Genomic DNA, 24,212 nt, shown 5'->3' with positions numbered 1-24,212 from the left:
CACCATCTGATTACTCAGAAATTGTTTCTTTCTCTGTCTTTGTCAAAACTGTCTCTCAACCAGAATGGCAAAGCTTTCCTCAAAGAAAGAGAAAATTAGTAACTCTGGGTACAGTGAACTCAATCACTGTCTTTGGGATTTGCTGTTCTCCCAGAAACAAAGATGAGAAGGCCGAAGATCAGTTAGCCCTGGGGCTGGGAGGGGCTGCAGAGCTGATCTGGGATGCCTCACTGCTTCTCCCAGCTGCATCCTCAGTGTCCCTCCCTCCGCTACCTGCACTAGCATCCTTTTCCAATGAACAATTATGATGCAGGATGGAGGAAGGGAGGGGCAGGTTATTCACATGCTAGCATCCCCACAGGACCGCAGCCCCCCGCCTGTCACATCAAGCCGTGTAACAGTGGCCACCCGGACGCTGAAGCACAGAGAAGCACCTGGGCGTGCTGGGTACCAAAGTAGGCGTCGCTGCCTCTGAATTTGCAGGGATGCATCCCCATGCTGGTAAACTCTGTTTTCAGCAAGCACCCCCAGTAAACTGTCAGGTGCTTGGAAGCCACTGCTCAAAGATGCCACGAGCCAGGTCTGCCCACCTGTCGCCCGGAACCCTCAGATGAAGAGCAGCTTCACGTCACTTGCTCTCCTGAGCAACGTCAAGTGGTTCTTCTCTCTTGGGATTTGGATAAAAAACACAGACTGCTTTAAGGAGAACAAAACAGACCCAGTTCAGCGAGCTGTGGGCAGTGTCTACACACACAGCACAACTACAAGTGCGTGTCGCACAGTAACTGCGGCGTGGGTTACGGCGGCATTAGATCTGTGCAGACCGTCGATCTCCGCTTTCCAGTGAGGAGGCAAAGCCTCGCATGAGGGACTCAAACAGGGTTCTCCTTCCTGCTTCTGCTCCGTGTCCCTGTGTCTGTCCCTCTCCGCTCCTGAATGCAAACCGGTCCTGAGGGCTCACTGTGCCAGAGATTTCAACCTTGTCGACACATCTCTCTACCTACGACTTCACACAATCTAGACTTTAAATTATTGAGTCTTTATGGCCACATTTCTCTGGCTCTGGCTAGTTCTCTCCCTCTCTGCTGCCGCCAAGATCAGGGATGTGCTGGAGGTGTCACGCTCTGCTCCTGGGGACGGTCCGCTGTCCTCATCCAGGAAAGCCTTTGCCTTACACACCAGGACGTCGAGCAGGGTCCAGCAGAGGCCTGTCTGACGCATAACAGAGAGAGGACACTCTGAGCAGGATGTGGCTGCACTCATCCACTAGGGCTGCCATAACTGAGCACCACAAACTGGGCAGCTTAAACGACAAAAATGTATGGCCTCATGTTCTGGATGGTGGACGTCGGCGATCAAGGCATCAACAGGGCCACGCTCCCTCTGGAGACGCCCGGGGAGGATCTGTGCCAGGCTTCTCCTGTAGCTTTGGTAGTTGTTTGGCTTGGTCAGCAGAACTCCAGTCCTCACGTGGGTTCTCCATGTGTGACTGCACTGCTGCGTCCTAATTTCCCCTTTTTATAAGGACACTGGTCATTTTGAAGTAGGGCCCACCCTCATGGCCTCATTTGAACTTACTCATCTGTGGAGACCCTACTTCCAAATAAAGTCACAGTCGTAGGCACTCGGGATTAGGACTTCAGCATCTTGGAGGGGGGTGCGGGGGACACAATTCAACCCATAATGATGGCTGACTCCAGACACATCCTTCCCAGCATCACGTAGAAGAGGTCTGGTGCTTTATTGCATTATCAGTGTTCCTCATTCCCTAACGTCAGCACAGGATCTAAAACTGTGCCTTGCAAGCATTTGGTATTTGCACCACTGATGCTTACCAAGGTGTGCACAACGCAGGTAAATACCACCGTAGCACTGGAACTGACAGCCCTGGCTCTGGCCATCCAGAAGGGACACTTTCCCCTGCAGGCTGCGGATCACAGGCAAGATTCCTGGACTGAGTGGTGTCTGGCTTTTATCCTGGAGGGAGGTCAGGATTTAGGGAACCAGGTGAGACTCTGCCACATAAAAGTAGCTAATGTGCTGGGTATAGAAATATGGCTGTCACGATTGGTGAGAGATTTTTTTGTCCTAGTCTGAAAAATGAGGACTTGATCTGGCAAGACTCCGAGAGTCAGTGACCAGGAGGGTGTCTGGGAGACACTGCGTTCAGGTGTTTCCCATTCACGAAGGATGGGAAGTGAAGGACAGGTGTCGGGGGAAGATTAGGGTAAGTGCGTCAGCAGCTCAGTCAGGAAGTGACCAGCATGCAGCACGGGAAGGCCCCCTGCACCTGCCCACCTCCTGGGCATCTTCTGCTTGTCTTTTAGACCCAAGCCAGCTTGTCTCCTCCCCTAGGAAGCCTTTCAGAGCTACTTGCGCCTTACAATTTGGTACCATCGTCCTTGACATAATTGCCACTCCAGTGCTTACCATAGTGTTTTGTGACCCTTCCTGTTTCCACATGCCATCATCTTTTGCAAAAGACACACCTAGTTTTTTTTTTTTCATTGTGCCTGGTATCCTTTATGCCCTGCAATGGGCCAGACCAGGGAGATGCTCCTAATACGAAACAGAGACAGACAGGGGGCCAGCGGCTAGTAGTGACCTGACTCCAAGACGAACCCGTCAAGAATGACAGAGCCTTGGAACTGGCAAGGACCTCGACAGTCGTCTAACCCAGCTACCCAGTAACCAGTGCAAATCCCAGACAGCGGCGATCCACCTTCTTCCATCCTGGGCCAGCTCTCGTGATAAGAAAGGGACCTCTGGAGGATAACTTAGAGACGGCCTTGTCCAAAAGATGCGGAAGTGAAGCGATGGGCTCAAGGTGACTCAGAAGTTAGCGGCGATGCTGGGAAATGGAAGAGAAACTTGGTGAGTAACTGCCACACCCACGTAGGCATCACCACCATCCTGTGGTCTGTAGTCAGCACCCTTCTGAAGTTTGCAGTCGAGCGTGCTGAGGCTAAGAGAGGTTAGGTGGCCGGCTCAGGCTTGCGCAGTGGGGAGGTGGTAGAGCTGAGATGCAGTGACAGCTCACACTCGTCCCGCTTTCCAGCCCCATCCCTGGATCCGAGCCGGCACGCCCTGGGACTCCGGACAGTGTTCCTCCCACGTCCTGTTCAGAGATCCCTCCGCCTTCCTCACCCCGCTTTCTCTTGCTTTTCAGGAGAGAAGTATGAGCTCCACGCAGGGACGGAGTCCACCCCAAGTGTCGTCGTGCACGTGTGTGACAGTGACATCGAGGAAGAAGAGGATCCAAAGACGTCCCCCAAGCCAAAAATCATCCAGACCCGGCGTCCCGGCCTGCCGCCCTCCGTGTCCAACTGAGCTCGCCGCTCCGCCTCCAAGAGAATATGTGTCTCCTCTTGATCATGCTTTTTCCCTCACCCCCTGTTGTTTGTCAAAAAAAAAAAAAAGAAAATTGCCTTTAAATCCCTGGGTGTTTGGTTGTTTGAGATTCTTTCCTTGTAATCAAGCCTCTCGGACAAAAGGGCTAGGAAAAGGTGACACGTTTCCTGATCATATCATACCCATCCAGAATAATCCATTATTTAGAAGGTTCTAGAAAAAAAAAAGTAGTATTTTCTTATTAAACGATCAGCACAGCCTAGACCTTCATACTCTCATGTTGATCCAAGCCAGAGACATCAGTGACAAATAGCACCTGTGTTGTTTGTGAGCCGTTCCAGTCCCAGTCCTGACGTGTGTGCGATGGTTTTTTTGTTTGTTTGCTTTTTTTTTTTTTCCTGGCCACTTTAAGTAGGACCATAAGTAAACTTGACTTTGACTGCATGAGATACCCCTATCTGGTCTCACTCAGTCCTCTGCATCCCAGCATTCCCAGGACATGCATGATCACCAGCATTTATTTCCATGATTTGAGGATGTACTAAAGTCACAGATTGTCGGCATCCAGCCATGTCCTTTCTAGATTAGGAAATTTATCAGCATCGTCCAGCTTCCCAAGTCTGGGCCTAGTCACTCTTTTGAGTCCAATACTTCATAGCTCTGTTGAAATTCCTGGAGGCAAAAACTGAGCTGGGCCCCCAAAGATACCCCTCAGTAGGTTTCGAACATGACTTCCCTGTAGAACTTTCCCAGCCTCCTTGGGGAAGGCTCGCCCAGGGCGATGGAGACCGATTTCAGACGAATCTATTTATTACAAAAGTTTCACAGTGTCTGAATGATTGTTGTTGGTTTTTTCCCCACCTCTTTGTATATTTGTACAAATGTTTCAGCTATGCTTTTAAAAATCTGGATGTTTTTATTTAGTGACTGTTCCAGCCATTCGCTGCTTAACGACGTCTGTGTATCGCTTATGAATGCATTCGTACACTAGTCCAGGTCATCTGATAATACTGCACTGTATTAGGGGTAATGCTGAATTTTGAAAGGGCACAAAACTTCTCATGCCAATATAGAAATGATTAGCTAGCATCTTTGCTGGCAAGGCCACTTGTTTTTAAATAAAGTGAAGACGCAAGTGTCGGTTGCAGCCGATGTGAATGGAGCTAAGTCAGTGTAGCAGCCACGGAGCACATTGAAAGGGGGAGCCGGAGAGGGGGACGCATACCAGTCCTCCTCACGCGAAGCCCCTGTTGCTCAGAAACGTGTTTGTTTTCGTTACGTGTGATTTTTCTATTTCTCCAGCCCAAAGTGCATTATGGAAGCTACACCTGTAGAACCATCACCTTCTGCTCTGTGTGCCAGGTCTCATCCACCCCCGTCCGTTAATGAGTTACTTTAGCTGCAAATGCCCATTGTGACGGAGTGGGGGAGATACTTTCATCACCCTCAGAGAAACACACAAGAACAATAACACACCCGATGGAAGGATTGTTGTGGCTTGTTTTTTTTTTGACTAAGGTGTATGTTAGTTTCATCAGAAACTTAAACATGAGACTGATCACTCAGAAATTTGAAGTCCGTTCTACTGTGAATATAGCAATATAGTACTGGACACAGTACAGGTGAAACTGAGGACAGCCTTGCTTGTCAAATCCTGAGTTTCCATAGAAAAAAAAGAAGGCTCCTTTTAAAAATGTAACCTGAGGAGTGTATAATAAGCAAATGCTTTGACTTTCCTTTGCTGTGGAGGTTTTTGCATTTTTATGGGCAAATAGTATCTGACTCAATTGTGGAGAAATGCTGCCCTCTAGTGGAGGAAATCTTGGCCTCTGCTGCTCAGAGGACCTGAGAGCTACAGCTGACAGCCGTTTTATGCTGTCTCTTCTCAGTGCTTGGTGGGTCCTTTGCTATGTTAATAGACACAGAATTTTCAGAAGGCAGGTTCTAGCGACATCTGGATGAGCGAAACTATTTAGAAATGGCTTTTCAATGTTTCAAAAGAAATCCATCAGACCTTTCCAACCAAATTCAGCAAAAGTTGAAATGACCATTCTGTGTCATCAAAAATAAAAATAAAAATTCGTGGCGTATATGACGTAAGTGGTTAGTCCTGGTAACATTTGTTGCAAAATGTCCATGTTCACCTGCCTCAGAGAAAGTCATTCTTCCACGAGGTTGGGTTTGGGGCCGTGGGGAGAGGAACGTGTCCCAGGAAAGGGGGGCAGAAACAGGAGGGACGCCTTGAAGTGTTTCTGTGGAAGCTCTGAGCGCTGTGAAAGTCGGGATGGCCTCCGCATCTCCATGAAACACATAACACAAACCTCTTTGGCACTATTTTAACTTTGAAAAGTTTAAATGTGGAGGGGGAGGGGGAGAGTTCCACCAACTGACTCATTTGTGCACGTGTATAGCTCAAAGAGCTTAGATTTCAAATATACCTGGTGAATGACTCTGTCCACGTGGTGTCATTTCTGTGTCTTCTGCCTGAGTTGAATTTCTGAGTGGTGGTCCTGGTGGAGTGCAGTTCCGCCTCTAGTCTTTCTGAAAACTTACCGACAGATGAGATGAACTCATCTGAGCCCTTTCTGAGACGAGCAGGAGGGGAAGCTGGTTGGCAGCATCTCATGAAGGAAGAGGAAACTGAGCGAGGCCAGGAGGGGTGGGGTGGGCTCTGATGAGCGGATCTTCCACCATCTTGGTCCTAAAAGCCATTTCAGGTGTACACAGACACTCTTTTAACATACCCCCCAGCTCTATACTTTGGTTTAAAACACTGTCATAGACCTGAAGTAAGCAAAAATTTGCTACAAAAGCACTATCATAAAATAAAAGATGGGTACAGTGTCTTTCATTCAAATTAAGAACAGCTATTCTTCAAATTACACCATTAAGAGAGTAAACCGGGAAGTCTCAGAGTGGGAGAAGGTATTTGTGTTACATACAGTGGTTAAATAACTCACATCCAAAATGTAAAGATGATCCTACAAATCAATAAGAAAAAAGAATTCATTTTTTAAGAATGGTCAAAACATTAAACAGGCAATTCGCACATGTGCGCCTATACCCAAAATACCCCTGTGGCCCCGTAGACATTAAAATGTGCTCAACATCATTTGTCATCAGAGAAGGGCAAATCAAGACCTCAGAGAGGTACAGCGAACACCCATCAGAATGGCCAAAACGCAGTATGGGGAAATAATGAAGTGTTAGTGTTATCAGCCAAGGCAGAGTATAAACTGGTACCACCGCCTTGGAATCTCTGCCAAGGCTAAGTATAGGCGTACCTGGGAGCCATTCCACTCCAGGACATACATCCAGTAGATGCGAGTTCTCACATCCACCAAAGTTCTTGTACAATCGTGTCCTCAGCAGCACTGCTTATGGTAGCCACTAATGGGCTACAACCCCAGTGCCCTTCAGCTGCTGAGTGGATAAACTGTGGCATGTTACAAAGGGGTGAAAGAAAAAAAACAAATTCCTGAGACATATAACAATGTGGTTGGGTCTCAAAATCACACCTTTGAGCAAAAAAAGACACGTGAGAGAATCCACGATGTACAACTCCATGTATGATGTTAAGAAACGGGCAAAACTGACCTAAATTGATAGAAACTATACTAATGTCTGCCTTTTGGAGGACACTGACTGAGAGGGGACATACAGGAGCCTTCTGGGTGCTGCAGACATTGGGCACCTTCACCTAGACCTCCGTGCATGTGTGCGTATGCAAAATTCATTTCAAATGTGTGCAGTATGTATGTGAATTACAGAAGGCTTGCATGCAGGAAGTGGGGAACAGAGCAGGTGATAAAGAATGATGAGCCAAGGATTCAGGAAAACGTTCATTGAGCTGCTGGTACAGAGTGTCCCCGCCAGGAGCCACCATGCAGAGCATCGCTGAACACTTGGCAGGCTTCCCCCTTAAATGTACAATCTGAGAAAGGGAAAATTTCAAGCAGTTTTCTGTCAAACTCATTCATCTACTCCTTTCAAAGATAGTCTAGGGAGTGGGGGTGGGTATAGCTCAGTGGTAGAGCATGTGCTTAGCATGCACAAGGTCCTGGGTTCAATACCCAGTACCTCCATTAAAAATAAATAGACCTAATTACTTACCCACCACCCCAAAGATAGTGTGAGGAAATGGATTCAGGAGCTTTTTATGTCCCTGAAAGGAAGCCACATCCAAGGTTAAATGTATGTGTGTGTCTGTACCCAAGTGCATTTGGTCTAAGCTGTAAACAGGAAACCCAGAATAGGCTGAAATGATTGAAATACTTTGTCTGAAAAGTTTCCTTCCTTGGCTCTTTTGCATTTCTTTCATTCTCACTCAGTAATTGAGTTTGAAAACTGATGGCGGGGCAGGACGGCGGGCATCCCTGAGTAGTTGCAATCCTTAGTGAAATCATTATTATTCCCCAAGCAGGCTTGGGATTTGCCTGTAGGTAGTCATTCGGTCTGCAGCCTGCCTTAGTGCACAGGCTCACCCACCACCCCTCGCCCCAGTGGTACCCAGCACCCCTGATGCCTAAGGCTTTCTAGTTCCGTCTCTCCATGGAGGAAGCCTAGATGAACAAAAGTTAAATAGCCCAAAGTGTTGCATTCTGAGCTCAGGCCGTCTGAGTCCAGAGCCTACAGTTAACAGGACACTGCACCCCACCCCAGTGGGAGGCGTGGTTACAGTGACACAGTGGCAGACATACATCACCGTGGGGCCTTGAGGCTTATACAGTGCTGGCACACAGTGCTATGGTTTTTGTTTTTTTTTTAACCACATTTCATGCCCATGGGACACTAGCTGATGGAAAAGGTGAAACACCGTAATACACAGTGTGAAATCCCTCCAGACGGGCAGGAGCGCTTCCGCATTACTGTTCAGTCCCACCCTAGGACTTAGGTTCTAGCCCCTCCCTGGGTCTGTCACTGGCTCAGTGGTTTCCAGCAAAGTGCACAGTCTGGGTCTGGGTCCTATATTGTTTCTGCCCCTGAAGGGCAGGCTGACCTTCCCAGGAGTGCTGTGCTCAGGTGGTGAGAGCTCCGACCCTTCTTAGGACGCCTTGTCATTCTTCTTGCTGGAGTTGGACAGTGGAAGTTGGCCTTGGGTCCCTGGACTCTTAGATGCCTGAGTAGAAAGAAACGTAAGCAAATTCTGCCCTAACTGAGCTTACGTTTGATAGGTATTTAGTGTTTGGAAAGTGTTATGGACTAAATTGTGCCCCCACCCCCCAACTAATTCATATACTGAAGCCCTAACGCCCAATATGATTGTGTTTGGAGGCAGGGGCTTGACAGAGGTAATTCATATTCAATAAGGTCATATGAAGGGGGCCCTAATCTGACAGGACTAGTGCTTTATAAGAAGAGGAAGAAACACCAGAGATCTTTTGTCTCTCCCCCCACGCAGAGGAAAGGCCAGGTGAGGACACAGCAGGAGGTGCCCGCTCATAAGCCAGGAAGAGAGCCCTCACCAGAGCCCAACCCTGACGGCATCTTGGCCTTGGACTTCCCATCCTCCAGAACTATGACAAAATGAATTTCTGCTGTTTAAGCCTCTGAACCTATGGAATTGTGTATGGAAGCCCAGGCACAAAGCACCAGGGGTCACTGTGAGGAGAGGAGAAAGGAAAGAGAGAAAATTGCTCACAGGACAGGAATACTGAATGATTTTGATCATCAGTTTGAATTCTTGCTACTGATTTAACAAGCTGAGAGCACTTCTATTTTTTAAGGACGCCAGCAAAGGGAAGTCTGCGTCCCTTGAGACTCCCTTGACGATGACTTGTCTCTTCTCGACCCTGTCTAAAGCCTTTCACCGCCTGGTTCTGTTTACTGTTTACCTACCTCCTGAGGCCCGGAGCGTCCTCCCCGAGCAAGTCTCAGCCTGGTGCCTCCACCAGCGGCTGTTGCTCAGAGTCTGTCCTAAATAGGGCTGCGTCCCTCCCAGGGTGTTTTCATTTCTCCTGTGAACCAAATGCTTCAATTCTCAGTTCTGGTTTTAATTGGACAACTGGGTAATGTATCTCCATATCTGAAATATCTCTCTGCAGTATTTCTAAATCCCCAGGAGAGTCTGCCCTCCTTTGGCTCTTGGAATTAGGGACGCATACAGCCCTGCTAACTGCTCCCGGGGCGTGGTCCTTGCTCCCACAGCTAACCCTGGGTGTCTGTATCTGTTATCTAGTGCCATTTAACACAGTACCATGACATTAGTGGTTTAAGCAATGCACATCTATGATCTTCACTTCCTTGGGTCAGGAATCCAGCTTAGCCAGGTTTCTTTCAGGGTCTCTCACAAGGCTGCATCAAGTTGTCTTATCTGAAAGCTTGACTGGGGAAGGATCCACATTCAAGTTCACCCAGGTCATCATGAGAATGTTGTTCCTTAAGGGCTGCTGGACTGAGGGCCTCCGTGCCTTGCTGGTTGTGGACCAGAGGCCACCCTCAGTTCCTGGCCACATGGCCTCTACAACATGTCTGCTTACTTTGGTCAACCATGAAAGCCAAAAGGGCAAATAGAGGAAGTCGGCTGGCAAGACAGAGGTGACAATCTCTTGTAACCTGATCATTGAAATGTCATCCCATCATCTCTGCCATTGTCCTGTGGATCAGAAGCAAGCCACCAGGTCAAGATCGCTCAAGGGGGAGGGTGTGGGCTGATTACCAGAGGACGTGAATATCAGAGGTGGGCACCCTCAGGAGCTGTATTAGAAGCTACCTACCCCAGTGCTGGTGAGCAGAAAAGAAGCCATTCTGAGCCAGTAGTCACCTCTCTGTTTCTTCTGCATTCCCGGAAGAACTGTCTACCTTCTAGTTTCTTAAGAAGAGAAAACTTAGAAGGTGATACTGATTTGATTGTGATCATCAGCTTTTTAGAAGTCAGGTCGATTCTGTCTATGAAATTTCTCCTGCATGCCTGACACCTGTCACCCTCACAGACACTCAAATGACTGACAGGTACCTCTTGTTAAATGCCTCCAAGATGGAACTTACATAATGTCTGCCCAACGCCACTCTTTCTCTCTCATGAAATGGACCATCTTACCTGATTTCTCAGGGCAGAAAATAAGAGGTTACCCCTGACTCCTTCCCCTCTCTTACTCTGCCTTCAGTGAATAAAACATTCATAAGTATTTCAATAAATGATGGTAAGTTTAGTAGAAGTGGACCTACATATAGGGCTGGAGGGGTAGTCATTTGGTGATAATGGAGGTGGAGTCACAAGGAAATTCCCATGTGAATTGGGTAAATTAATTTACCTTGCTAAGATCTAGCTTTCTTTACTAAAAAAGATGAGATAATCCTAGGAGACATAGGACAAAGAGTTGTTGTGAGAATCAGATGAAATGATATTGATAAATTCTTGGTATATGATTTTACATCTTAGGAGCCCTCAATATGTTAGCCACCACATCAGCTGTTGGAGAGCCACGCTGTGGCGTTGTTTTTTGCTCACTAACTCAACCGTCTCTTCTCTCTTCCACTTAAGAGGCTGAAAAACTAAACACACATTTCCCCAACCTCTCCTGTAGGTGGGGATGCCCGGGGACATTGTTCTTAGAAAGCTTCGAGTCTTCTGATAAGAACCTCTTCCTTCCTTGAATAAGGATTCAGCGTCTGCACCTTGAGCGTCCGTTGGCGTCCATGAGGTAACAGGTGTGTGGCTGAAGCCTAACACACTCAGATGGTGGAGTGGGACGCGTCTGTGTCCCTGATGACACTGCCAAGCAGCAGAACCAGTGCCAGCGCCCAGTCACCTTCAGGCTTCTTGTTGTCTGAGAGAAAGAAACCTCTGCCTGTTTAAGCTACTGTGGGTCAGGTATTCTGTTATTTTCAGTTGAAAGCACTCCTGACAGACACACATTTCGATAGCCTGGAACTCAGATATCTGGAATTTTAGGACAGAAATCTTGGCCAAGGTCACAACTTTAGAAATTCTGTCTTTTTCCACATTATCGAATAACTTCTTATGGGTGGTGTTCATGCAGGGAAAGTGTGTGGACTTTATCATGTGTCCGGTTTGTTTTTCTTATTAATTTAGTGCATTTACTTAAAAATGATGCTCCTGACCGTGAAAAGAGGCCCACCTATTGAAGGCTCTAATATAATGTCCAAGAAACAGTATAGGAAGGGAAAAAAGGGAGGGGAGCAGAAAAAAGGGCAGAGCCTCTGAAAGAGACAAGAAACAAAAACGGAGGTAAGAATATTGATGCAACTGTATGTAATAATCAGCGTTTAATTTCCAAAGCTTTTTCTTTTTTATAGTATTGACCTTAGACTTTGCCTGTAGGAGTAAATTTACTGTGAAACTTTTCCCCTTGTTCTGTCTCTTCCTAAGAATTCCCAAGAGTGATATTTTAGGATAGTAAGAGACATATACATAGACATCAGACGGGCAATGTGCGGAGCAGGTATGCCCCTCACCAATGTAAGTGAAGGGCCCAGGAGGGACTTCCTTGACACAAAATATTTGATCTACACTCCTGCCCAGAGCGCCGAGACCTGGCTGAATGTGCTATCATGAGATTTACTAAAGTACAGAAAATACGGCCAAGAACCTGACTCTGGGGTTGCCATGGCTACAAGCTCCCTGTGACTAAGGAGCCCCCGAAACGTGGCCAGTGCCCTATGTGGAAACGAAAATATTTTGTATATGTTAGGACAAAAGAAAATATATTCTGAAACTAATTTAACCTGTTTCTTTTCATTTATTTTAATATGGTCACTAGAAATTTTTTTTTAATTATACAAGTGGGTCTTGCTGTATTTGGATTGGCTCTAGAATATGATGGCTCTTATGAGCCACGTGGCCCAACTTCATTTACCAGATCGAAAGCATTGAGTCTCAGCAGACGAACCATAGGATGTGGACGTTTCCACGTGGAGGACAGAAAGCTTGAAAAGGATGGATCTGAGCAGAATGTGGGTGTGATTCGAACAAACAAAGAGCGTGCTTCTGTGGGTCTGCAAGAGGATGGAGGGAGTGGAGGGAAAGGGAAGGTCCTTAAAGAAGACAGTGGCTCTAAAAGCATGTTTAGGCCGTGGTGCAGTGCCACCTGGGGCCCCTCCATCCGTCTTGTTGTGTTGTTTCTGCTTCTCACATCACTTGTCCACCTCAGTCACCTTCTCAGGGATGCTTGGTCTCCATGAGCAATTTTTCTTGGCTGCTTCTTCCAGCCCCTTTCATGTCTCCTGGGGGGATGAAGGATTTGAATGCCCTGGGGCCACTGCTATGGAAGTCTCATTGCAAGGTGGGTAAATGGAACCAAAATGACAAATGTTTTTCTGCACAGCAGACTAGAGCAGTTAACTCAGACATGGAACGGCTGAACTCATAGTAAAACGAGCTGCGGAATCTCATCTGTCTTCTGCTTGACGTCCTTAGGGTCCCCGCCCCCTGTGATATATTGTCAGTTTCCATGAGAAGCCTGGAGTCCCAGAGCCCGCTGTCTCTGAGGAGCCTTGGCGGGGCTGGAGAAACCCATGAAACGAAACAAGTCAGCAGAGCTTTAACAAACAAGCCGATTAACAGCCCGGTAGGAGAGTTAACGATTCCATAAGTAATAGATTTAAAACCCTACTAGTCCCAAGTTGTGGGTCAGCAGAAGCGTTTGCCTCCAAATGTTTTCTGGGCAAAGAGCCATTACATTACCTGGTGGTCTCTGTGTGGGTTCCTTTTCAATTGAGTCCTACTTGAGAGTATCAAAAAAGGCATTTTCCAGATGACAGGACTTTGTGTTTTATAACGTTCTCTGAGCCAAACTCAAAACCTTCCACATTTTTAAAATTAATGAAGCAAAAAGAAAATACATTTACTTGGAGTTGGAGCTACGAGTCAGATTTGAAGGATGTTTAAGCTCCAGTGAAGGCCCTAAGTACAGAGGACTCCTGGCAAGGGCTTTCCCTGTCTTTGTGATAGAAGTCGAGCTCTTCCAAGGCCTTCGAGTCTTCAGCCCAGCTCAGTTAGTGTGAAAGGAGGGCAAATAGCCACACAAGCACTAAATTCTGAACGCGAGAAGAAAGGTTGCGCCCCACCCCAATGAAAAGTCCGCTGGTGGAGGTCACATTGATGACTACCGTGGATGAATAAGAAACCTGGAATTGTAGGGAAGCCATCCACAGAGGTATATAAGGCTCAGAGCATACCTCCCTTGCCTGGGAACAGCCTCCAGGAAAACAGAGCCAAGAGTTACAAGACGGAATGCTCTGGCTGAACGTCACTAAGGAAACCCACCCACCTCAAGAAGGATGTCCCTGTCTGGGAGCTACTCGGGAAGGTCAGCCAAGCCATGGCTGCATGAGAACTCACCCTGGGGAGGGTGGCCGGACACTGCCAAGGAAGAAAGTGGGAGTCCCTTGACTGGCGTAGTAAGAAAGACAGCGATACCCTGATGCTGGTGAAACCATTCGCTTCAAGAGTGCCGTCAGCGGCTGAGTTCTCCAGGTACCAGTGCTCGGCTCTGGGATTCGGCCAGTACCGGTGCTGTGGTTCCGTCTGCCTTCTCCTGTCTGTGACGTGGTCCCTCTACTGCCATGACAGATGCTTTTCCCCAAACGATTACATCCTCTTTTGTCCTTGCTGGCAGAGGTTTATAAAGGCTAAAAATGCCAACTGCTTGTCTTCCAACATCCTTGAAGCTAGAACTTAGTTCACAGGACCTTTGGGGAAGTGTACTACGAGCTTTCTGAAAAAGGCTCCTTCGCCTGTGAAAGGAAACCTATGAGAAGGAATGCCCCTTTCCTTCCCTGCGTTAGTTTCCAATGGCTGCGACGACAAATGACCACCAACTTGGGGGCTTAAAACAAGAGAAATTTATTGTCTCACAGGTAAGGAGGATGAAGTCCAAAATCATGTCACTGGGTCCAAAGCAAGGTGTTGGCACAGCCAGCCTCCCTCCAGAAGCTCAGGGGAGCATCTGTTTCTCGCCTCCTTCAGCTTTGGGGGCTGTTGGCATTCCTTGGTGTGCAGCCACATTACTCCAGTTTCTGCCTCTATCTATGTTCACATTGCCGTCTCCTCTTCTGCATTTGTGTCAAATCTTCTTCTGCCTCCCTCTTATAAGGACCCTTCTGATGGCATTTAGGGACCGCTTGAATAACCAAGGATAACCTCTCCATTGCAAGACCCTTAATTTAATCATCTCTTAAAGTCTTTTTTCTTTCTTATTTTTTTGCCATGTAAAATAATATTCACAGGTTCCAGGGATTAGGTTGTGGATCTCCTTTGGAGGACCATTATTCAGCCTACCACACTCCCTACGGAAGTGGAGGAAGGCTGAAATGTTTGGAGTTGTGGCAGCCAAGGTGAGCATACAGGTACAAGTCTGAGGATGCCAGAGCAGAAAGAAGAGAATGGAGCTGGGTTCTTGACATGGTTATGCTGCTGACATAACCAAACCTGGAATCATTTACCTGGGCTTGCATTTAAGTGAGATAACAAATCCCATTGTTTAAGGTACCTGGAGTTGAGTTTAGTGTTACTTGCAGCTTAATACTTCCTAATGGATACAACTACTGATTTTTTTTTTTTTTTTTACCTAAGAAGGTGGCATGGATAAAGATGATACACTAGATGTGAATGGGTCACTTTTGCCATTATTCATATTAAAAATTTTTCTGATTCACATAATTTACCTTTTGATTAGATTTCCTTTTGTAATGTTCTATAATCTAATTGTTTATCTGCATACTATTAAAGAGATGATTAAAGAGAGAGCTTGATGAGAATGGGGTGCTGAATCGTCTGACTCTTCCCTGTGGGCACAGGGAGTCCTCATTAAATTTCCAGCTACTGGATCAGTTTGAGTATTAAAATCCTTCATTAAAATTGATTATATTTTGATTATCTGTGGCTTCCCATACAAATAATATAGTTTCCTATAAGAATTAATAGCTACATTGTGTTTATATTTTATATACAGAAAATAGTTACCTTTAATTTCTTGAGTGCTTATATGGAGTGCCAAGCAAATAGCATTTCTGATTCTCTCTTTATCTCTGTCTCTGTCTCTGACTCTGTCTCTCTCTCTCTCTCACACACACACACGTTTCTCATTTAATTCTCATACTATTCCTCTAAAATATGATTATCTCCAGCTTACAAATGAAGAACCTGAAAGCATATACTAGCTAAATAACTTACCCAGGATCACAAAGCTAGTAAGAAGCGAAGCTTAGATTCATATCACATCCATCTGATTCCAGGTATGTTAATGAACTAACTCTTACTCATGCTGCCGCCCACCATGCTTGTCTGTTTCTATAAAGTGATGCAAGATTTATCTCAGAAAGGTTGGGGGAAAGCGGATTGAACAAAAAGAAAATAAAAATAACTAAAATACCAGTTGGATTGATTGCTTTACCCCTCACTTAAAGTCTAGATTAAGAAGAAAGGTGGGGAAGACACTGTGGGAAGGACAGAAGAAATCAGAAAGCAAGAAAAAAATTGGAAGAAGGACTGAGACCCTTTGGAGACCTGCCCCCTTTATCATGACGATGATGGGGACTGTGGCCATGCACGTGAGTGGAAATCACCAGTTTCCATCTACAATAATGTGTTTATAACTGACAGTCACCAACATTTCAAAATTAAGGATGGATTTTTCCCTTCAGGTCACCAGAGAAATGTCATTGTCTAAGAGCAAGCAGGACAGTCATCCAGTAATAGTGAGGATTATCCCCAGTGATAAAGTTTAGAGGGATGGCAGGAAATAAGGATAAAGTCCTGCCCATTCAAAACACATAGATTGCATATATGTAAGTATATATAGTTATATATATACTATGTATATATACATATGCAGTATATATAGTTATGTACTGATAGATAAGTAACTATATATAGTTGTGTGTATGTTTATATATCTCCAAAGACATATTATTAACTGATAAAAAGCAATATGCAGAATAATAGGTACAATATAAATACCATTTTAAAAAAAACAAACAGAATCATCTAGAATATTCTTATCTTGACTTTCCTTATTCTACCTTGGAATTTTCAAAACTTAACAAATTCCAGTAAAATTCAACTACCTAACACCAATTCCAAGCATTTTTTTTCCTTTCACATTTTCCCCAACACAGTTTTTAAACACAATAGTGGTATCTAATAATTTATCATTGACTCTGATTCTTTCCAAAAACACTGGACAGGATGTAAATTAACTATAAACAGTTCATAAATTATTTATGTCTGGAAATCCTGTTTCAGCAACTTCTCAATAGCCAAGGTATGTAAACCCTTTCAATTATGAGTCAGCATGGCTTCACTATTTGTCTCAGAAAATTCTTGTCCAGGAAAATGAGACTCTTAACCGATAAATAATGTGATTGCTTGTGTAAGGAAATTCCTGCCCGTACGCTTGTCCAGGCAGTTTGCTGAAATGGAGAAGCAGTTCTTCTCCTGAGACAGCAGAGGGCTCAGCTGGGCAAACCCCTCGCTGGCCACATGGCAGCTTAGTTTTCTAGATTCACATCAAGACCCATGCTTGTTGCACCTACCGGCCCAAAGTACATGATGCTGTAAACTCTGTCCAATTCACAAGTGGTTCTGTGCCTTGAAAGACCCGCCTTTAACCCTTTAACCCCCAGCAACAAACTCCTACAAATCACCTCTGGTGACCTCCCCTCTGGGCCATGATAAGACTGTCAAAGCGGAGTTCCCTTTCACTGCAGCAGGTCCAGCAAACTCGGCTTTGCTCGATCCGTAGATGTTCCAGTGATCTTCTGGGGAGTCAACGGTCAACTCCTCTACCAGGCTGTAAGTTAACGACTAACTGTATTACACGTGGGGCACTCTGATACTTCTGTTCTGATCCATTGTATTCTATTTCATTCTTTTTTAAATGTAGCCGCCAATCCCTGAATGAATTTGACCAGCAATGAACCCCAAGCCCCAGGCTGGAAAACACTCTCAGAGGTAAACCTATTACAGAAATTGGGGCATCTAACCGCACGGCAGCCAGCATCTTGGTCCAGGCTCGGCGATCGGAATCTCAGCTTTGACCCTGCAAGCTCAGTCCAGAGAGGTCATGAGGCCAAAGTGAGTCGGGCTGAACTGATTTCAGGGCTCGCTAATGAGTCACACCCACAGAATGAAAATAAAAAACCCAGGTTCATTCCTAGATTTCCTTGGTTTCCAATTCCCAGATAGGGTTGGGAGAAACAGGAGCCAGTAAACCTCCCCCGACACACAGCCACTTAATCCTTGTGACACAATTGTTCACAGTGTTCCCTTCTTTCCTTTCTCCCATGGATGGTGATTCTAGAACCCAGGATGTACAAATAAGAAGAAAATGTGTTCGAAGACTCCTGGTAACCAGAGGAGAAATGGTTCTCTGCATTCCCAGGTGAGGACAGTACTGGTGAATGTTCTACTGGGAAAAAGGAGTCTTTTTTCCTTCTTTTTTCTTTTTTTATTGAAGTATAATTGATTTACAATGTTGTACTAGTTTCAGGTGGAGCAAAGTGATTCAGTTATACGCATCTATATGTGTGTGTATGTACATATATATGTCATTTTTTTGATTCTTTTCCATTATAGGTTATTACAAGGTACTGAACATAGTTCCCTGTGCTGTACAGTAGGCCTTTGTTGTTTATTTATTTTGTATATAGTAGTTTGTACCCACTACTCCAAGACCCCTAATTTATCCCTCCTCCTTTCCCCTTTGGGGAACCCTAAATTTGTTTTCTATGTCTGTGAGTCTATTTCTGTTTTGTAAATAAGTTCACTTGTATCACTTTTTAGATTCCACATATAAGTGATACCATATTTGTCTTTCTCTTTCTAGCTTATTTCACTTAGTATGATCATCTCTAGGTCCAACCATGTTGCTGCAAATGGCATTATTTCATTCTTTTTTATGGCCTAGTAATATTCCATTGTATATATAGACCACATCTTCTTTATCCAATGAAAGAGTCTTTGCCTGGGGAGAAGTGACTCTGTCCCCAGGCCTGACTAGACCTTGTGTGACAGATTTGCCTGGGACTATGCACGTGTGGGAGTGTAAGCACCTTTTGTTATGATTGTCCAGAGAAGAAAGACCCCCATATTTCCCCAGAAACTACAATTTAGACAGTTTTTTCAAGATTCTAAAAGTCCTAACCATGAGAGAGGAGCAATATTGTAAACATGTCCTTTAACTTCTGTTGAGAAAAACAGCAATATAGGTAAAATCAGGAAAATAATTTTCATAATTCCAACTGTGTACACAGCTCCTTTCCCATCTCTTCAGAAACGAAGACCCCAACGGCCCATTGCCTAACCTGCTCTGACTCCTCCCACTCAAACAGAATGTCACGTTTAGAGTCAGACATTCACAGAGGTTGTAGAATCTCATTTTTAAAATATCAAATAGATTCTTAGTTCATGCTGAATGATGCAAGCCAGAAAGTAGAGACAGGATGAGAGGAATAGAGTTTGCCAGTCTTCCTAAGGATAGCAAAACCGACTTTGCCCCAAGCAAGAGCATTTAGGTCTAGAATCAAGTGGAGAAGTTACCGAGAGATCATGGCCAAAAACAGGACAAAACAAAAACAAAAAACAAAACAAAAAAACCTGAAGGTGCTGTGCACACAGTTGGCTCGGAAACCACTCCATGGTCCAAACCTTCTCAGCAAGTGAGGTCAGACTGCCCCTCCCTGCTTCCCCCACCGACCCTTCTGTCACGCACTTCACAGTGGGTTCCTTTCTTCCCTCAAGGCCGCATATCACGTTTCCTTAGCCTGGGGACTGCTGGGTGCTGGCTGGGGACAGGAGAGAACTCAGAGTGACTTTCCTTGGATTAACGCCCCCAAGAGTGGGTCTGTGCCTTCCCCAGCAGAGCTGATAGCATCTGGGAGGAGGGTTGATGCACCCAAAAACAGAACGGCCCCAAAAGGCACACGGGGCCTCACAAAGGCTCTTGGAGAGCTGCCTGGAGCACACTGTCCAGCAGCCACTTGCAAGAAACCCGCTAAAGTAGGGAAATCATTTTTAAAAACATGACTAAGAGGTCCCTTTATTCCTTAAACTTATGACAGCCCTGGGAGGAAAAGATCATGGAAACATCCCCACTGTACAGATAAAGAAACCAACCAGAGAAGCAGAGATTTACTTAAGGTTCCTCATCTTGTAAGTGGCAGAACCAAGACTCAAGCCAGTTATAACTCCAAGGCTAATGTTCCTCCCTTGGGCTTGTCAGGGGCAGAGGAGCAGATGGAGTCTTGGGGGAGAGTAATGAGGTGAAGTATGTGACAAAGTGTTGGGTGACAAGCCTGCCCTCAAAGCCTGTTTTTGCCATTTCAGCATCCCTTCCAGGGCTGAGATGCTGAGATGCTAGAAAATATTTCATTTCCGGGAAAGAGGAAATTATATTGACTCCCTGTTGCATTTAATTAAACACCATTTACCTGTAAAACTTTATTTGGAATGAAGCAATGTACTCGACAATTTGAGGATGAAGATTTAATCCTAAAGGCCTGTCATCTTTTTTAATTTTGGGAAAGAATGTGCAGTCTGTTTGCATCCCCTCTCTCGGGTCATATGAATTAATTTTAAAGAAATGACTTAAAACAGAGAAACATTCAGATGTCGATCACATACTCCTGCTGAAGGTTTTCTAATGCAGAATATTCTGATTCTGAGTCCAGTGAGGTCCTTCCTGGACACTGTTTTGTGCAGATGGAATGGCAGCCCTCTCTTGTGTGGGAAAGTTGTGTGTGGTGGTCACCATCTTCCCCTTTGGAGCTGGGAAGGTTTTAATCTACTGTTCCTTATTTACTCACTTAAGAAACACTGAGCTGAGTGCTGCGTGGTGGGTGTTGGGGACACACTGGTCTCTGCTCTCAAAGAACAGACAGGCGGAGGCGGCCAAGATATTAACAGAGCCTGACCATACGAGGCAGTGGGTGGTTCAGAGCACACACACACACGCTGGAAAGACCCACGGATGGATCCCAGCTTCAGGGCTTCTGGTCCCGTGACTTTCGGCAAGATCTCAACAGGGCTAAGTTCATTTTCTCGTTTATAGAAGCAAGTAGCATTTAGACCTACCCCCACGGGTTACTTGTGAGGATTAAACAAGCAAGTTCATGTAAAGATCTAGGCGTCACCCAGAACATAGTCAGATCTCAATACACGTCAGCCTTGACGGAGGAGAGTCAGGAAAGGCTTCCCAGAAAACAGGACACCAGAGCAAGGAGAGGCAGCAGAATTAGCAGTGTTTCTCAACCAGGGGGCTGGGGTTTTGCTCCCCCATGGGACATTTAGCAATGTCTGGAGACATTTTTTTATTGTCATGCCCTGTGGGGCGATCAGCACTAACACTACTGACATCCTATAAGGCACAGAACAACTCGCCCCCAACAAACAGCTGTCCAGCCTGAATGTCAGTCATGCTGAGGTTGAGAAACTCTGGTTTAGAGGTGGATTCTGTAGCCAAAATGCCTGGGTTTTTATCGGGGCAGGAAATCTTATTTCTCAACTCTCTAGGGTTTGATAACTGGAGACTGCCAATTAAACTGACAAAAGACAGATCAACAGCAGGGAAGGGGGAATCCGCATTGCACATGAGGGCCTCTGAAAGAAGTAGCTGGTGCATTAAGTGGTTACATTAAGTGGTTAGACGTGCATCTAACTTAGTACAGGGAAGGGAAGGGGAGAAAGGCTTATGGGGGAAGAGCAAATAGGCGTCTTTAGGAAGACAAATGTGTTGTTGGAAGGATAGGAGATAAAGTTTGTGATGATGTTTGTCTACCCAGGCATGAGTGGTCCTTCTGTCTTCTTCAGGACCACAAAACTCCCCCAGAGACGGGATCTAGGGTAGGTTTACTGCCGGGAGTAGAAGTGGCCCCCCAGAGAGGATTTATGACAGCCCTCATTTCTCAGCCGTCTCTGTGTTTGGTCAGATAAGGGAAGCTCTGAGAAGGCTACTTTCTGCATCCTTTGAATTTCACATGTCTTCTGCTTAAAGTAATCTTTATACCAACTCAGAGGTTCCAAGTGGGACCCAGCAGTTTCAATCCTGGCTGTGTCACTCACTAGCCACACACTTACTGTGTGACTCTGGGCAAGTTACTGAAACTTTCTGTGCCTCACTTACCTCATTTGTCAATGAAGAAATTCAGAAAACTTACTGAGTTATTGATAAATACCTGGAAGATAGTAAATACTACATTTACACTTACGTAAATTCTAGTGTCTAAGTCCTAAAGGATCGTTTCCCCCAAGTCCCCCAAAATGACCAAAGGGGTCGTTACTCCCCTACAAGTAGGAGTAATGACCTACTGAAACCCGCGCTTTCTATGCCCTATGTAGCATCTAGGATGATCACTCTCAGTTCCACGGAGTTCTAGTGATTCTTTCCTTTGGCCTCTGTATCTTTAGCCAAGTTTCAGCCTAGTTTATTTGGTTCCATTAGTCCAGCATTATCTAAAATTCATGTATAAGATGTGCAACATGGAAGCAAGGACCAATCTGAGATGCCGCTGGAGGAAGGGCAGATGGGGCGGGGAGGAGGCAGAGCTAGGGAGGACCCTTACTAGCATCTCTTCTGCAACTTCTGCTTTCATTATTTTATGTTTTCTTTCAATTTCGCCTTGCTGTTTAAGACATATCTCCTCTGCTATTTGGGGGGAGAGGTTCACATTAGTTATTTATTGATTCAAAATATATTGCATGTACCTATCATAAATGGGAAGCTCTTTTTTATTGAAGTATAGTTGATTTACAGTGTTGTGTTAGTTTCTGGTGTCCAGCCTAGCGATTCAGTTATATATATATATATATATATATATTCTTTTTCATTATAGGTTATTACAAGTTACTGAATGTAGTTCTCTGTGCTGTACAGTAGGACCTTGTTGTTTATCTATTTTATATACAGTAGTGTGTATCTGCTAATCCTAAACTCCTAATTTATCCCTTCCCACTTCCCCTTTGGTAACCATAAGTTTGTTTTCTATGCCTGTGAGTCTCTTTCCATTTTTAAATAAGTTCATTTATATCATTTTTTAAGATTCCACATGTATGTGATATCAGATGAAATTTGTCTTGCTCTGTCTGACGTATCTCACTTAGATGATAATCTCTAGTTTCATCCATGTTGCTGCAAATGGCATTATTTCACTCACTTTATGGCTGAGTAGTATTCCATTGTATATATACATCACATTTTCCTTGTCCAGTCATCTGTTGATGATCACTTAGGTTGTTTCCATGTCTTGGCTATTGTAAATAGTGCTGCTATGAACATTAGGGTGCAGGTGTCTTTTTGAATTAAGTTCTCTCTGGATATATGCCCAGGAGTGGGATTGCTGGATCAAATGGTAAGTCTATTTTCAGTTTTTTGAGGAACCTCTGTACTGTTTTCCATTGTGGCTGCACCAAATTATATTCCCACCAGCAGCGTAGGAGGGTTCCCTTTTCTCCACACCCTCTCCAGCATTTACTGTTTGTGGAATTTTTAATGATAACCATTCTGGTAAAATTAAATATTTTCAGATATATAGTTCTCTGGAATTTGACAAACTTAGACAGTTGTGTAACCACCATCACAATCAGAATTCCCTCACATCCAGACGTTCTCCTGTGCCCCTTTACAACCAGTCCTCTCCCTTCACTCTCAGCCCCTGAGAACCACCAATCTGATTTCCGTCCCTGTCGTTTTTGCCTTTCATAGAAAGTCATAGAAATGGAACCATACAGGAAATAGTCATTTGTATCTGGCTTCCTTCACTTAGTGAAATGCTTCGAGAACTCATCCAGGTTGTTGCGTGTATCAGGACTTCATTCTTCTTGTTGCTGAATAGTGTCGCACTTATGGATTTGCCAGAACTTGTTTATCTAGGCACCACTGAGGGATCTTTGGGTTTTTTTTCTAGCTTTTGAGGATGAATAAAGCTGTTACAATATGCTTATAACTTTTGGAGTGGATATCTTCTTTTTTTCCGCTAAATACCTAGGAATGGGGTTCCTGGGTTATAGGATAAATGCACATTTAACTTTATAAGAGGCTTCCAAACTGTTTTCCAAAGCGGCTGTACCAGTCCCACCTGCAGTGTATCATAGTTGCCGCTGCTCTGCATCTTTGTCAGCAATAGATGTTGTCAATTTCCTTGATTTGAGCCATTTTCGTAATAATTCATGGACTTCTGATCTAGGCTGAGCTGTGGAATTAAACATCCTGCCAGCTACTGGATTGGATAGTGTTCCCCCCAAATTCACATTCCCCTGGAACCTCAGAATATTACCTTATTTGGAACTAGGATCTTCGCAGCTGGAACTAATTAAATTTAGATGAGGTCTTACTGGGTTAAAGTGGGCCTTCATTCCAATGACTGGTGTCCTCACAGGAAGGCCACGTGAAGACACGAGACATGCAGAGGCGAACACCACGTGATGATGGAGAAAGTGACTGGAGTTATGCTGCAACTGGCCCAGGAACCCCAGAACCACCCGAAACTGAAAGAGACAAGGTGAGATTCTTCCTTAGAGCCTGGGGGTGGGGGGAGGGTGGCCCTGCCAACATCTTGATTTCAGATTTCAAGCCTCCAGAACTGTGAGAGAACACATTTCTGCCGTCCTCAGACACCCAGTTTGTAGTAGTCTGTTATGGCAACCACAGGAAAATAACACACTATGAATACAATATGCAAAATACAGTAATACGAAGTGGTTTAGGAGGTTAGATTTGATTTACTTAAAGCTTCCTGAGGATAAAAGCATAATAATCGTTTGTGTGAAAATATAGTTCTAATTAGGGCAGATACATCATTAGCAGCCTAAATTATTATTAGGCATAAAAATACTTGGACTAAGTCTTCGAATATAATTCAACTTTTCACTCATTGGGCTGGACTTCTGCCAATAAGTCCGAATT

At 45.0% G+C, this 24,212-nt stretch overlaps 1 protein-coding gene and 1 long non-coding RNA gene across 7 annotated transcripts in view; both read left to right on the top strand.

Moving 5' to 3' along the window:
- Window positions 1–5,807, top strand: part of RCAN2 (regulator of calcineurin 2) — a 217,002-nt gene extending 211,195 nt beyond the window's left edge. For 3 of the 4 annotated variants that reach the window (XM_032463193.1, XM_032463192.1, XM_006190721.3), the window contains one exon: window positions 3,170–5,807. In XM_032463193.1, the coding sequence (XP_032319084.1) occupies window positions 3,170–3,330 (161 nt within the window). In that variant the 3' untranslated portion in view covers window positions 3,331–5,807. Of the gene's footprint in view, window positions 1–2,544; window positions 2,875–3,169 lie in introns of all 4 variants that reach the window. The other variant, XR_004313626.1, reaches the window with a different exon arrangement.
- A 6,390-nt stretch (window positions 5,808–12,197) lies between these two features.
- LOC116658298 lies at window positions 12,198–23,808 on the top strand. Of its 3 annotated transcripts, none has more exons than XR_004313629.1 (4): window positions 12,198–15,864; window positions 17,199–17,266; window positions 17,616–17,696; window positions 23,686–23,808. It is a non-coding gene; the product is annotated as an uncharacterized LOC116658298 (long non-coding RNA). The 3 variants fall into 3 exon arrangements; XR_004313627.1 differs by having other exon boundaries at window positions 12,198–16,101; window positions 16,939–17,266; XR_004313628.1 differs by having other exon boundaries at window positions 12,198–16,101; window positions 16,939–17,389.
- The last annotated feature ends 404 nt before the right edge of the window (window positions 23,809–24,212 follow it).

This window comes from Camelus ferus, chromosome 20 (genome assembly GCF_009834535.1).
Source record: "Camelus ferus isolate YT-003-E chromosome 20, BCGSAC_Cfer_1.0, whole genome shotgun sequence".
In the NCBI taxonomy this organism is placed as follows: Eukaryota; Metazoa; Chordata; class Mammalia; order Artiodactyla; family Camelidae; genus Camelus; species Camelus ferus.
Note: the sequence above shows the minus strand (reverse complement) of the source record. Positions and strands in the feature narration are given on the sequence as shown.